This window comes from Aphanomyces invadans (genome assembly GCF_000520115.1).
Source record: "Aphanomyces invadans strain NJM9701 unplaced genomic scaffold supercont1.15, whole genome shotgun sequence".
In the NCBI taxonomy this organism is placed as follows: domain Eukaryota; phylum Oomycota; class Saprolegniomycetes; order Saprolegniales; family Verrucalvaceae; genus Aphanomyces; species Aphanomyces invadans.
The window spans coordinates 225,077-238,189 of NW_008580160.1; the positions used below are offsets into that span (position 1 = coordinate 225,077).

General features: G+C 57.2%; 6 protein-coding genes across 7 annotated transcripts; 4 read left to right on the forward strand and 2 right to left on the reverse strand.

The window, feature by feature from the left end:
* The first annotated feature begins 189 nt into the window (after positions 1-189).
* H310_07736 lies at positions 190-8,972 on the forward strand. Of its 2 annotated transcripts, XM_008873223.1 has the most exons (5): positions 190-1,181; positions 1,229-6,360; positions 6,406-7,959; positions 8,006-8,109; positions 8,159-8,972. In XM_008873223.1, exons 1-5 carry the CDS (start codon positions 236-238, stop codon positions 8,460-8,462), a joined length of 8,040 nt encoding a protein of 2,679 aa, XP_008871445.1. In that variant the 5' UTR covers positions 190-235; the 3' UTR covers positions 8,463-8,972. The 2 variants fall into 2 exon arrangements, with proteins under 2 accessions (XP_008871445.1, XP_008871446.1); XM_008873224.1 differs by having other exon boundaries at positions 8,006-8,972.
* Positions 8,449-8,973, reverse strand: H310_07737 (hypothetical protein). The gene has a single exon (XM_008873225.1). The coding sequence runs from the start codon at positions 8,936-8,938 to the stop codon at positions 8,477-8,479; it is 462 nt and encodes a 153-aa protein (XP_008871447.1). The 5' UTR covers positions 8,939-8,973; the 3' UTR covers positions 8,449-8,476.
* Positions 8,974-9,090: 117 nt separating this feature from the next.
* On the forward strand, positions 9,091-10,092 carry H310_07738 (hypothetical protein). Its single transcript, XM_008873226.1, has one exon. The coding sequence runs from the start codon at positions 9,139-9,141 to the stop codon at positions 9,832-9,834; it is 696 nt and encodes a 231-aa protein (XP_008871448.1). The 5' UTR covers positions 9,091-9,138; the 3' UTR covers positions 9,835-10,092.
* Positions 10,093-10,223: 131 nt separating this feature from the next.
* Positions 10,224-10,683, forward strand: H310_07739 (hypothetical protein). Its single transcript, XM_008873227.1, has one exon. The coding sequence runs from the start codon at positions 10,270-10,272 to the stop codon at positions 10,624-10,626; it is 357 nt and encodes a 118-aa protein (XP_008871449.1). The 5' UTR covers positions 10,224-10,269; the 3' UTR covers positions 10,627-10,683.
* On the reverse strand, positions 10,267-11,082 carry H310_07740 (hypothetical protein). Its single transcript, XM_008873228.1, has 2 exons — positions 10,877-11,082; positions 10,267-10,832 (listed from the first exon to the last, which is right to left on the reverse strand). The coding sequence occupies exons 1-2, from the start codon at positions 11,049-11,051 to the stop codon at positions 10,672-10,674; spliced, it is 336 nt and encodes a 111-aa protein (XP_008871450.1). The 5' UTR covers positions 11,052-11,082; the 3' UTR covers positions 10,267-10,671.
* Positions 11,083-11,334: 252 nt separating this feature from the next.
* On the forward strand, positions 11,335-12,682 carry H310_07741 (hypothetical protein). The gene has a single exon (XM_008873229.1). The coding sequence runs from the start codon at positions 11,358-11,360 to the stop codon at positions 12,666-12,668; it is 1,311 nt and encodes a 436-aa protein (XP_008871451.1). The 5' UTR covers positions 11,335-11,357; the 3' UTR covers positions 12,669-12,682.
* The last annotated feature ends 431 nt before the right edge of the window (positions 12,683-13,113 follow it).

Consider the following 13,113-nt stretch of genomic DNA (forward strand, 5'->3'; position numbering starts at 1 on the left):
ATCTGCGAGAACATTCCATTGCGCCACCGGTAGCATGAACTCTGCCAGCCCGATGGACATGCCGCCGTGTCGCGGCGGCATGTCGCCTTCTTTGGATCTACCGAGGAATGTATGTCGACCGCCAACGGTGAAAATTTTTCATTGTACTCGGTACAAAGAGCCAGATAATAATATAAAACGATTCAATTGCTCGGGAAAACGGTTCTGCATTCTCGCAACTTTCAGCGCAACAACCATGGCGACGCTCGTGCGGAAGAAGGCCAAGCCAAAGCAGCGGCCGCTGCAAGAACTTCCGGAGCATCCGCTGGTCGCAAGCGGTGCACCTTACCGTGGCAATGGAGGAACGTCCTCCGGCACGCAGGACGGAAGCATGGCACAACAGACAAGTCCCGTCAAGATTCACGTTTCGTCGGACGACTTGCTTCTAATGGAAGACTTCAACGACAGCGGGCCGAGTCCTGTGACTCCAAGCGCGCCAGACATCGATATCCTGAGAGATAGCAAACGAAACGAGCAACTTGACCACTGGGAAGCCATCATGATGGGGAGTCCGATGACCCCATCGATGACGGTTCTCCCGTCGCAGATGCGACATCTTGACGGGTTCTCCTTGACGGGAGAGAATCCACCGCCATCGTCGACCGAAAGAACCCACGCAACCACTGCCCCCGTAACGACCTTGCTCAATGGTGAGTCGCCCGACTCGTCGCCCGTTCTAGCGACGCAGACTGCTCGCCCGGTCGAGAAAAAGTACACGCTGCCTCCCGCGTCCGTGACAATGTCTTCGGTTGCCGACCTCCTCGTACCTTCCAAGGCATCTCGAATGCACCTCACAGCTCCAGTCTATCCCGTCCTCGCCCAGCTCAAGCCAATCGTGCTCCCTCAGTCGAATCGCATAACCCAAGCTCCCCCAATCCCGGCGCAATACATCGAAGCACCTCTCGTGCCCCTGCAAGAGCTTCCGCGCGTTCCGTTGCAGCGCTTCGAGCACTACGACGACCACGTCCATCTCCGCGACGACTCGCTGCGGCACTTCGAAGAGCGCCTTCGTACGATCGAGACGACGCCCGACGACTTTTACCGCCTCGTCGAGGCCTACCTCCATTTCGAGCATGCACTGCGGCAGGCCCATGTTCAGCTCGTCCAGCGCGTTGCCGACGTCGACGAGCGCCGCGCGAACGGTGCGTTGGCTTCCCCTGGAACTCACACGATGACATCATGACTGTAGTGTGGACAATTGACTTTGACACGGCATCGACGACTGCCCTCTGCGGAGATTTGAAAAGTATTGAAGAATCTGTGGAGTACCAGACTGCCAGCATGAACCACGACCTGCAAGTGGCCCTGGCAACCCAGTTGACGCACCTGCGACAACAGCGCACCGCCGAGGCCGCGCTCCATCTATATGACCGAGCGCTGAGCTACCTCCGCATTGAACAGGCAGTGGATCAAGTGATCGATGGCGGCGATGTCGCTGCCATTCAAGCACTCATGGACACCCTCTTCTTCTTTGAAAAGAACTTGACGCAGCCGCGGTTCGTTGGGACCGTGCCAACTTCGGTCCGTCGCGGACAGCTCGTCATGGACAAGAATCACTCCAAGTCGCTCTTGTGCCACGCGTGCGGCAACTTGACGGCGCTGGAAGGAAGCGCGCGAGTCGTTGCGTGCGCGCGATGTGACGCGCTGTGCTTTGTGCCCCAGACCACGATCGCGCTCTCGTCCAAAGAGTTTCAAGGCGCGATCGCCCAAGTCCGACGAAGTGTGCAGCACTGGCTCACGCGATCGATGGCAAAATTGCACTCAAACTCGGCGAGTCGATCGAAAGAAGTGGTGCCGTGGCTATTGACGCATCTGCTGCACATGCCAGGTCTGGCAGTCGAGCGGCAGTGGGCCGTGAGCTTTCTCCAATTCCCCGATCGAGACACGTGGGACGAAGTCACCCTCGACCACTTTCTCGCGATGACGCATTTACTCTTCCACCCGTCTGTCCTGCCCATGCAATACGCTGACAACTCTACCGAGAACGCCGACACCCCCCCAGACGAGTGGCTGCTGATAGAGCCCCCGTCCCAAGGAGAGCTCTCCGTATTGGACGCCGACTACGTCCTTCTGTGGCGACAATTCCCCCTCGAGACCGCCCTCGCTCACTGCACGGGGCTTCCCCACCACGCCGCGTACAGCCGTCTGCTGTATCTGGTCAACGAATGCACGGTCGTGTTTGAAAAGTTTGCAGATTACGATGGCCTGGTGACTGCCGTGTCGGAAAGTCTCGGAGCGATCCTGCAAACGGCCGCCGTGGCGTCCCGTGGGTCGCTCTTTGATCAACTGTTCCAGATCGGATTGTTTGGTGTAGTTATGGCCCGCAGCCACAAAGTGTACAGCAGCCTGCCTTCGTGGTGCTATTACGCCCTCAGTCCCGGCGGCAAGTGGGATGCGCTCTCGGCTTTCTTCTTCCAGCCGTATCTTCCCCCGACGCTCAAGACGTACGTTCAGTTTCAGTGCTTCTTGGCGGAAAACCCGACGCTCCGTACGCGGCTGTACCATGAAGTGTCTCGAAATGATGCGCTGCTTCAGGCGGTGGGGGTCCTTGCTAGCCACACGGAATGGAGCGAGCTCGTCCAGACGATCGTTCACGAAATCTTTCTCTGCTTCATGGCGACGCACGAAGCGCTGTTTGAAGCCCACGTTCGTGTGCTCACGGTGGTTTGCACAGCTCACCCGACGGCCATGTCCCAGCTCCTCGCACTCGTTGGGCAACACGATGCCGCGATCGCTCTCTTCCCTCGACTGCCCATCCAGTTGTGGCACCCCAGTGCGGCTGATCTCAATGTGTTCCAGGCGTGGCTCATGCTGGACAACTTGTCCGACAAGAAGAGCGCCCTCGTCCGCACGATTCTGGAAAACTTGAACTGGGACTACCATTCAGGGGAGGCTGTCCTGGCGCTGCACCCCACAGTCCACCGCCAAGTTGCGCTGATGCTGGTCGATGCCACGATGCATCACGCAAGCCAAGCCACGTGGGGCAGTCGACTCGTCGCCGTCGACTTTTCGTCGTGGAGCTGGACCGTCATGCTCAAGCTGCACTTCTATTCCACTGCGACGTACCAGCCGTATTTGAAACTCATCCATCTCGAATCGGACTTGACCAAAGATGCCATGATCTTACGGCGGTACACGACAAGCCTCCCCAAGTCCCACATCGTGCTCGGGAAGGCAGAGTACACCCTGGACCTCAAGAGTTGCATTGCATTTGTGGACGCATCCACGTCAGCCACAGCGCTTTCGACGGGAGTTCACTTGCACGACCCTGAAGGCGACGACACCAGTGCCGACGATCCTGTTGTGCCTCTACACCAAATGGAGCCCATTGTGCTCTATGCAGTGTGCCAACTGACCGATCACTTGTACTCGACGTGCATTGACAAGTTTGCGCCGCTTCTGTCGCTGCTTCTCGACCACAAACGACCTGTCGCAGTCCTCCAAGTGCTTGAAAATATCCTCCCGACCTTGTCACAAGCTGTCTTGACGCAGGACGACGTCCACAAGTTTATCAAGAATTACATGGAGCACAACCTTGACTGGCGCAGCGTTGTGAAGCTCCTGCACAAGAACTTGTACTTTGTTCCAGACGCCGACAAGTCGGCGCTGGTCCAGCAGTGCCTGGCCGACCGAGACGGCAGCATGCCCCTCAACCAAGTCCTTCCCGTTGTCGTATCAACGCTTGAGCAAAGCCTGTGCTTCCACCCGGCCGTCCTACCGGCGCTGCTCGACCAACTTCCGTCCACGTCATGGATGCAATCGGCCGTGTCGACCTTTGTCGGGCTCAAAACGGCCGTGCTGAAGCAGCCACAGACGTACCTCCCCGACCTCGTCCGGCTCATCCAGCGCCAGTACATGCAAACGAATCACAACAGCAACGTGCTGCTCTTTTGGCTCGTTGTGCTTCTTGGCATCCCAAAGTGGTCCGACGCGTCCGTGTACCGCGAACTGGTTGACACGTTGATCGAGTGCGCCATGGTCCATCGTCCCGACACGATGCCCGAGATCGAAACCCCCTTCCGCCTCTATCTCGACCACATGTGCACCACGTTCCCCACGAGCTCGCTCAGCTTTGTGTCGGCCACGTACTCAACTTATACAAGCTTTGTCTTTGGGGACGCCAAGCCCAAGGAAATGTACCTCGCGTTTCTCTCCCTCGTCATCGAAGTCCGCAAGGAGAAGGAACTGTTCAAAGCGCTCGGCCACATTGTCCTGAAATCCAAGCTCAAACTCAAGAGCCTCGACACCCTGCGCGCGAAAGGCCGCCTCGCCACCGAGCTCTACGTGTTTGGCATCGATACATCGCAACCGACTTTGTACGGCCATGTGGACTTGCAATTCCAGCAGTGGACCGGGCTCAAGCTGTTTAAAGTCGCGTCGTTTCTCGTGCTCAGCGACCATCCCGTCGACCTCCTCTTGTGGCAACTATTCTTTGCCCTCTACTTTGCGTCGGTCGGGTCCGAGTGCTTTGGGTATATGATGCTCGATCTCGAGCCCAAGACCCGCAAGGCGCTTCAAACCAAGTGCCGGACGCTTTCCAACGCGTATTCGAGCAAAGTGATGCACCAAACCAGCACCATCAACCCTGTCGTGGGGGACCTCGCCCGCATCTACGCTGGCATGGACACGTGGCTCGAGAATCCCGACGTGGCGAGCTGGCTAACCCAGTTGAACCACCTCCCGAGCCACTACAACACCGACTATTTGAAGCAAATCTTGGGGCTGAGCAAAGTGCTATTGCATACGAGCGACGCCATCGACATGCACACCAAGACGATCTGGGAAGACATTGCGCCGTTCCTGTGGCTGCACTTGTGCGACTTTTCCAAGCCCGCGGACGTGGAGCAGTCTGTCCCGTCGCCGTCGAAACCCACGGAAAATGCATCCACTGGCAGTGTGCCGCCCATCGCACGGCTTCCGTTTCACGCCCCAAAGTACTTTCGATTTTCTCCCGTCGTCAAGGAAGACAACATTCGGTCGCTCCAGCTCAGTGTCGAGCCATTCTGCGATCGAGCCATGGTGTACACGGACGTGTTGGCGCAGCTTGTGACCCTCGAGACCGAGTTCCTCGATCACTTGAGCGGATTGTACCAGCCAAAACACCGCGTGATCCACACGAGCCGCCCCTGCGATGGCAACGGTCCCAACCAGCCATGCAAACGTCCGAGCGCGCTCCATTTGGAGTACACGGAATGGACGGTGGATACGAACCGGCAGGAGCGCCTCGACCAGTTTCGCGTGCAATGCGCCAAGTTTGACTTGTGGACGTCGTTGCCGGTCCAAGCCATGATGGAGCGACCGCTGTACCTCCAGCTGACATCGCTTGACGCCCAAGTGTGCTACCAGATCCTTCTCATGGACCAAATGGTGCACCAGTTGACGGCGGCGTCCGAACAGTACAAGGAGGTCGGAGTCAAGTGGTTTCACGCGCTCGTGCAGCTCGACTCGAAGCAAACGCGGCGATTTCCGCCGTTCCAAGAAGTGCTCTGGCGCAGCATTAAGTCGCTCGGTATGGCATTCATCAAGGTTGACGCGGACGAAACGAGCGGATTGCTGCGGTTCATGCTACAGGACGCCGCCCGCGTCTGCTTGCTAGCCGACTGCTTTTTTCCAAACCAAACCCCCACGCGGTTTGTCGAGTACTTCGCCAACATCATGTACGAAACGGAGCACTTGGAGCCGACGGATCGTCTCCAGCTCCTCGACCGCTTCGACATTGCGCTGTGGCTCGACCACGACCCGATCTTGTTTGACCGGGACACCCTCCTCAGCATCATTTTGGCCGAACTCGTCCTGAACAACCGCAACATCGAACACGGCATCCTTCGCATGCACGCCAAGATGATCCACGTGCTGGCGACGCACTACCTCGACGACCACATTGACAAGATTCTTTGCGCGCTTCTTGGCATTTACGAAGTCCACTACGCATCCGATCTGCACGTGATGCGGGCGTATTTTGAGCCGGCCGTCGCAGCGTCGACACCGCAAGCCCTGGACGTATCGATGTGGCAGGCGTTGCTGAATATCCCACCGAGTTGCTGGAGCAACTGCGCCGTTGTCCCGCAACTCGTCGAGCGCATGGCACAGTTTGTGTTGCACGCCCGAATCAAGGCCCAAGCCGTGTCGAGTGGGAAACCAAAGGACACGTCGGCGTTGGTCGCACAGACGATCGACGCCATGTACCCGATTCTGCTCTGGCACAGCCCCAACGCGATCCTGCGACCCATGTGCGACCTCATGCTGCTATGGTTGAAGGCCCAGACGACCGCTGACTCGCTGTGGCTTGCCGCCACCAAGCTCTTCCAAGCGTTCTTGACTGTGAGTTGAAATTGCCGACGCTGCGCCTGATCGTAAAAGTCATAGGTGCTGTACACCCCCGGCTCTACAGCCGACGGCACGACCATTGTGGGTCCATGGCCGCCCACTGAGCTCGCAGCGGACCAAATCGTGTGCAATGCTCTCCAAGCTGCTTTGACCATGTACCTGGAGCATTCGCCACCATGCGACCGCGAACGCCTCGACAACATTTGGCAGTTTTACCGCGGCGTGCTCCTTCCCCACGCTTCCGATGCCGTTGCAGGATCGTACTACGACGTGCTGAGCCGTTTGCCATGGACGAACTGGGCCATTACAGAAGTCACCCTGAATGAAATGAAGGAGTGCGTGACGAGTCATACCCACGTCGTGCACAAATCGAGCGTGAGCTTCAAGTACCAGCCATCCATTCGAGCGAACGTGCTGCTCGTCGTCCGAGACGTCCTCGATCAAGTGCCGTGGCACCGCATCACAGACGAGTACCTGGCGACGCAACCGCCCCATGTTACGTCGTCGTTTTACATCAAGTACCACGTGTTGCTGTGCCATGTGCTGTTGCTCGAGCAATCGCCGCAGCAACTCTCGACAACGTTCAAGCAATGCCAGCCCCACCCTCGATCGATCAAGGCGGCGGAAGTTGAAGCCATCTGCAACGGGATGTCGGCGCTGGTCCTTCATCCGTCCATCCTATGTGTCGCGCCGCGCAACGATGCAACCCCTCGTTTCTACGCGGCGTTTCGACTCGTCCTGAGCTTGTGCGGCCTCGAACTGACTGCAGTCGCTGGGGACGAGCTCAAGAAGGCGAGCGTCGTCCTCCACTGCCTCAGTGTCTTTCTCCACCCAGCGTCACCCGAGTGGAAGCAGAACTTTTCCATGTTCGAGTCCACCTTGCTGGGGCTCGTCCAAGCCAGCCTTCACGCGGTCTACGATCTCCTCACCCTCCTTCATGCCCAACTCGACACTCTCCACGCAACATTCAAGTCTGACCATATCTTGGCACTGTACTGCGACATCTTCAAGCTGTGCAACTTGCCCTTCATCTCCCAGGCCGCATCAACCCCCTTGGACGTGTGCAGCTGGATGGAGCTGGAAGCCAAGGTCACCGTCGTGATTCCACCATCGTCCCAGGAATGCACGATGCTGTCGTTGGAAAAGTGCACGATGTGGAGCGCTGCGGGGTGGCAGCTCGTGTGGCAGTTTGCAGGACTGTCCAAGAGCGTTGCGGCGATCTGCACGTCCGTCGCGTCCGTCTCGGTGCTCACTCAGCTGACGGAACACAACCTGGATACGTGGAAGATGAGCACGTGGCCAGATTTGAAGCTGCCCGAGCTCAGCCAGGACGAACTGGTGCACATGGCATTGAAGCAGCAGTGCTGGCTCACGCTGCTCGCATTTGCCAAGCAACACCGCATTGACGAGAACGGAGACGTCCAGCGCCACTTGCAGTACTCGATGCGAATGAACGAGTGGGTCGAAGAAATTGCGACGGCGCCGGCGATTGCGGATGAAGCCAAGCTCGTGGGGGTTGTGATCGCTCTATTGAAGCGACTTGTGGCGATGCCAGGGGTCGCCGTGACATTCAAGCGGGACATGGTAGCTCGGGTACGTTGTGGGGAGCTTCGTGACGTCCTCATGTGTGCTTCTGTAGATGAGCAAGGCATGCTGGAGCATGGGCGATGCGCGGCAGTTGTCGAATGGACTGGACGCAGTGCAGCGTGCCATCGGGTTCACCTTTATGAACTCGTTTGGAAAGTGAGTGTATTGGGCGTGTGCGAGCAGAGAGATGACACGATGGATGCAGGTTGAAGCACTCGCCGGATTTGCATGTTGCGATGCTAGCACTGAGTTTATTTATGCGGGTGAACTCCCGAAAGAGCGCGGCGCTGCGTCTGGACTTTGGCATGCCGCTCGAAGTGTCGAGGAAGACATGGAAGCTGATCAAAACGATGGAGAGCATGACCGAGCGAAAGGAAGTGGTGCAGTGGAGTCTCGGATTCTGCCAAGATCCGAAGCGGAGTCTACGTGACCTGGACGAGTATGTTAGCGTTCTCTTCACGGAGCTGTACCCAGCGCATGCCTGGTTACTTGAAATGGTGAATGCGTAAATGGATTCACGAGATTACAAGTCCTTCTTGTCCTCTTCTTCCGCGGCGTCGGGTGCTTTTTCGTTCGGGTCAGTGCGTTGGGTCGTGAGGACCAAGTGCCACCCGAACTGGGTCTTGACCTTGTGGATCTTTCCCACCGCTTCTTCGAACACAACCTTGTCGAATTCAGGCACCATTTGGCCCCGGCCGAAGCTGCCCAACGCACCACCACCGCGAGATCCACTGGGGCACTTGCTGTGCGCCTTGGCCAGTTCCGCAAACAGCTTCAACTGCGCTTCCGACCCATCCGCGGTTTTGTGCAATTGCGCCAACAAGTCGTCGACCTCGTCTTCCGTGCTCACCAAGATGTGGCTGGCGCTGGCCGACACGCCACCGCCGCCGCCCCACGACGACACCATGCTAAAGATGGCGAAAAGCACCACGGCAGCCAACGCAATCCACTTCATGTTCTTTTCGACTTCGCTCCACACGTCCATGCGATATCGCAAATGAGGGCAGCGTTGCAGCCGCTCGATTTCGTCATGGGATTTTAGAGGTAATTATTCGCCAAATTTTGCACATTTCTCGAAAATGATTTGAGGAAAATGGAATCGGATTCGTTCAAAATCATACAAAATTCAGGAATATATCGAAAACTGTGACTGGAATCGTTCTTCGGCACTGCGATTTGGGCCACATGTGGAGCCGAGTGGTTCGAGTGGCGAGCACGGTGCGATCGGCCCCGCGGTCGGCGCTTATTCAGCCATGTTCGGCCATCAAAATGGAAAACCATCCGTGTTCCTTGCACTCTTCCATTCGGTTCATGAGCCAACAGCGCTCGAAGAAAGTCCCGCTCAACGAAGAAATCCGTGCTCACAGTGTGACCATCGTCATGGAGGACGGCACGGTCCGTGAGAATGTGGAAAAGCGCTCTGCCGTGCGGGAAGCTCGATCCCTCGGCTTCGATCTGGTCCAAGTGAGTCTGCAGCCGTCGGAGAAACCGAACGGACACCCGCGCGTGATCTGCAAGATGTATGACTTCCGCAAGCGCATCCATAGCGAACCCAAACCGACGGCGGACGAGCCAGAGCGGAAGATGAAGGGAGACAAGGATATGGTGTACAAGGTAGACATTGAAGCACATGATGAAGGAGTCAAGACGAGGCGCGTCACTGGATTCCTCGAGAAAGGTCACCCCGTGAACCTTGTGATTGAATGGGGCCATCGTTCCGAGAAGCGTCCAAAGGGAATGGCGTTGTACGACCGCTTGCTAGAGACCATCGATGCTCCGTACGCCGTCGCCAAGTCAAAGACCACAAACCACGCCATTCGCGCGCGACTGAATCCGTTGTTCAAGAAGAAGAAGGCAGCGACGACGCATAACACGAATTGATCTTTGTGTCCGACCTCCTTCCCTCACGTGCAGAAACGAGCACTGGCGCATCGAAACACATCCCAAGGGCGGCGGCGCATCAAGACGAGGCCAGGGGCAGCAGCGTTGGTTGTGTCGCGCCTCCTGGCACTGGACTCGAGTGGGTTGCTGCTGCCTTGCCTGCCGTTGGCGCTTTGGTACGACAGCATCGACCGTCCCCAACTTTTTATATATGTTTTCGTATGGGTGCGGGTGCGGTTGTCGCATTTGCCACGAAAAGATGGGAAAATTGGCCCATCCGGACTGTCCCACCGTGGCACTTGCCATACATTTCAGCAGATCCGGATATCCGGTCGGGTCGCTCGATGATGTCGCGCGTCTATCCTCTGAAAATTCACCACACATACCATCACCCGCCGACGGCCATGGTGGTAATGGCTCACTTTCCAACGTGCCATGGCTACACAACGTCACCGCTGCATGAGTCGCGAGGATGATGACGACGATGACCTCTTCCAGCAGCTCAAGGCTGCTTTCCACATCTACGACTGCGAGCACTGCGGCAAGGCCGCGCGGAATGCCATTCCGTGCCACGGCAATTGCGGCCACGCGTACTACTGCTCGAGAGACTGCCTCATCTTCCACAGCCGCACCCATCGGCATCAGTGCTTGTATCATCGTGAAAGTCAAGCGAGTCTTCAAGAATTGGACGATTTGTCCAGCGAAGACGACGACTGGTTGCCGCCGTACCTCAGCTCGGCCGTCGACTTGATCTTGCAACACCTCCGCGACAACGCCGCCGCCTTGCAGTAGAAAACCAACCCGAATTTGTGTCATAAGTTATAATTTATCGCTGCATTAGACCCAAAACCCGACAAGGTTGCCGCACGCACACGTCGACACGATCGACGACGTGTCTTCCGCGGATGAAACTTCGAGCCGGGTGCCACCCCGGCCGAGACAACACAGCTCGCACGACGACGTACTCGTGCGGGGTCGTGGGGACTCCACTTCGCAGACTAGAAGCGAGCATGAGACACGTAGAAAGAAAAAGTTGTCGTACTAGGATGGAGCCCGCCGATCATGGTCGCGCCGTGGGCCCGTCGATGGCGACGCTGCAGGCATTCCTTGGAGCAAAAGAAGAGAAGGCCTGAGCGCGTAATCGACATGGACGCGCCGAACTTGCCGCACGAGGCGCAGAAGTGAGGCTGGCCCGTTGCCAACGACCTCGTCGCCATCGCTACGGTCGACGCAAACTGTGCATGTCGGAAATCGACGTGTTTTTACATAAAAAGCGTCTTTGGACCGAAGTAAAACCTACGTTTAACGAAAGTTTCCTTTCTTCAACGCCATACACGTGTGTTTAAACGCGTCGGCGATGCCGAGAGAATTTGCTCCAGCGCAATGCAGGACTCTTCGACGATCGCATCTTGCGCCGATGGGACACCCCCGACGAATCCAACGAAGTCGCCGCCAAGACGGCGCTTCCCGAGATGCTGTGAAGAAGACGTTTCCTCGACGGACGTAACTGTCATGGCCGCGGGATGTGGTTCGGAGTGAACCCGCTGAGGTGGAACAAGCCGACGCCAGTGTCCCCACGTGACAAGAACGTCAAGCGACCCCTCCATCGCTTCCCACAAGGAAAGGAAAGCATTACATCTCATGCATCACCTACGAACCAGAACGCTGCTGCCCACGCTGCTCCATCGGCACCATCCACTTTCGTCGTCGAGACACCCGTTCTCCACCTTCAACCGATTCCCCCGGCTGCACCGCCGCAACCTGCGCCGTCCCCCACGTCCACTCGTGTGCTCTACGGACACACAGCCGGCGTCTGCGCACTACTCGCATCTGACGACCGATACATGGTGTCTGCGTCCATGGATGCCACCATTCGCGTGTGGTCCCGACGGTCTTTCCACTGCTACAACATCCTAAAGGGTCACACGGATGTCGTCTGCACCGTCGCTTTGAACGTGACTTTCCTCGTGTCAGGCTCTCATGACTCCACCGTCGGAATATGGCGCGCGACCGAAGACTTCCGTCTGCACCGGCGTTTAAGCGGCCATGCAGGTCGCGTTACTCAAGTCGCGTTCGTCCCGACTTCAGGCAATATGGCTGTGTCGGGGTCCGAAGACTTTACGCTTCGTGTGTGGCAGTGCGATGTTGGGCTCTGTCTCGCTGTCCTCGCCGTGCATACCAGTCGAATCTCGTGCATGCTCATGACCTCCACGGCGATCTGGAGCGGCGGTGCCGATGCAATCGTATCTGTCTGGCGCGTTCCCACGCCATGCTCTGGTTCGTCGACTTCCGCCGTAGTGCTGGCGTCCTTTCGACTTCATTCCAAGACAGTCCAGGCGCTGGCGATATGTCAGGGAACTGTTCTCTCTGCGTCCAACGACGGTACCATCCAGTCGTACGATGCCGCCACTCTCGCTTCCCGCCGTTGTATCGTGGTTGGGCCGCCTTTGTACACACTCACAGTCCTCCCTCGTCTCCATCAAGTAGTCGCATCGGCCAGGGACGGCACGCTGCGAATCTACAACGTCGACGGGATTGGAAGGGACGGTAGATCCGTACAAGTTCTCCCTGGAGTTTGGATTCCACATGTCCAACTGCAGGCGGCGTCGGAAGTGTTCCTCGCTTGCATTGCCGCCAGTACACTTTTCGTCGTGGACGCGCGGTCACGGCGCATCGTCGGTCAATGCGATACTCCCCACGGTGGACTTATTCACAGCCTCGCTTGGCTCAATGCGTCCACCGTCGTCACGACCGGCGCGGACGGCCTCATTCACTGCGCCACATTCGACCTGCCCGAAGATGACTCGGCCGATTCGAAATTCCCCTCCTCGTGACAACTTTCGTTTTTGTAATATTTTTTGTTCTTTGTCATTTTTCACACAATTTTTTTAACAAAATCGCTCTAAGAATTGTTCATTGCCTCTCATGCAGCAGGACCAACATGCTCTGCTGATGTGCGAGAAGCACCTTGTCAAGATATTGAGCAAGCGGTAGCGTGTGCTTTTTTCCCGCTCTGTTTGGTTGCTGGGTGTGAACACTCCATCGTCATTTTTCCGCGTTCTCGTGACTCCGTCGAAGGGATTGCAAGATATCTCATGCAACCAGGCGTCCGATGGGTACAGCTCCGTGAAGAGAGCGTTGACATCCTCGGCCCAGTCTCGCAGGCTCCGCTTCGGGGATGGCAGAACCCGAGACCCCCCCTCCACTGCACCAAATCCTTTTAACACGTGCATCGGACTGCACAAAGTGTACGTCATCGCCAGTCCTGATCTCCCCCCC

Bases quoted from the DNA above. Each gene is read 5' to 3' on its own strand.
- H310_07740 (XM_008873228.1), bottom strand. From the start codon at position 11,051: ATGGCGACGAGGTCGTTGGCAACGGGCCAGCCTCACTTCTGCGCCTCG. The intron at 10,833-10,876 runs GTACGACAACTT...GCTCGCTTCTAG, and splicing joins GATCGGCGGGCTCCATCCTA to TCTGCGAAGTGGAGTCCCCA.
- H310_07739 (XM_008873227.1), top strand. From the start codon at position 10,270: ATGGCTACACAACGTCACCGCTGCATGAGTCGCGAGGATGATGACGAC.
- H310_07737 (XM_008873225.1), bottom strand. From the start codon at position 8,938: ATGGACGTGTGGAGCGAAGTCGAAAAGAACATGAAGTGGATTGCGTTG.
- H310_07738 (XM_008873226.1), top strand. From the start codon at position 9,139: ATGTGGAGCCGAGTGGTTCGAGTGGCGAGCACGGTGCGATCGGCCCCG.
- H310_07741 (XM_008873229.1), top strand. From the start codon at position 11,358: ATGTGGTTCGGAGTGAACCCGCTGAGGTGGAACAAGCCGACGCCAGTG.
- H310_07736 (XM_008873223.1), top strand. From the start codon at position 236: ATGGCGACGCTCGTGCGGAAGAAGGCCAAGCCAAAGCAGCGGCCGCTG. The intron at 1,182-1,228 runs GTGCGTTGGCTT...TCATGACTGTAG, and splicing joins CGACGAGCGCCGCGCGAACG to TGTGGACAATTGACTTTGAC. The intron at 8,110-8,158 runs GTGAGTGTATTG...CGATGGATGCAG, and splicing joins TTTATGAACTCGTTTGGAAA to GTTGAAGCACTCGCCGGATT.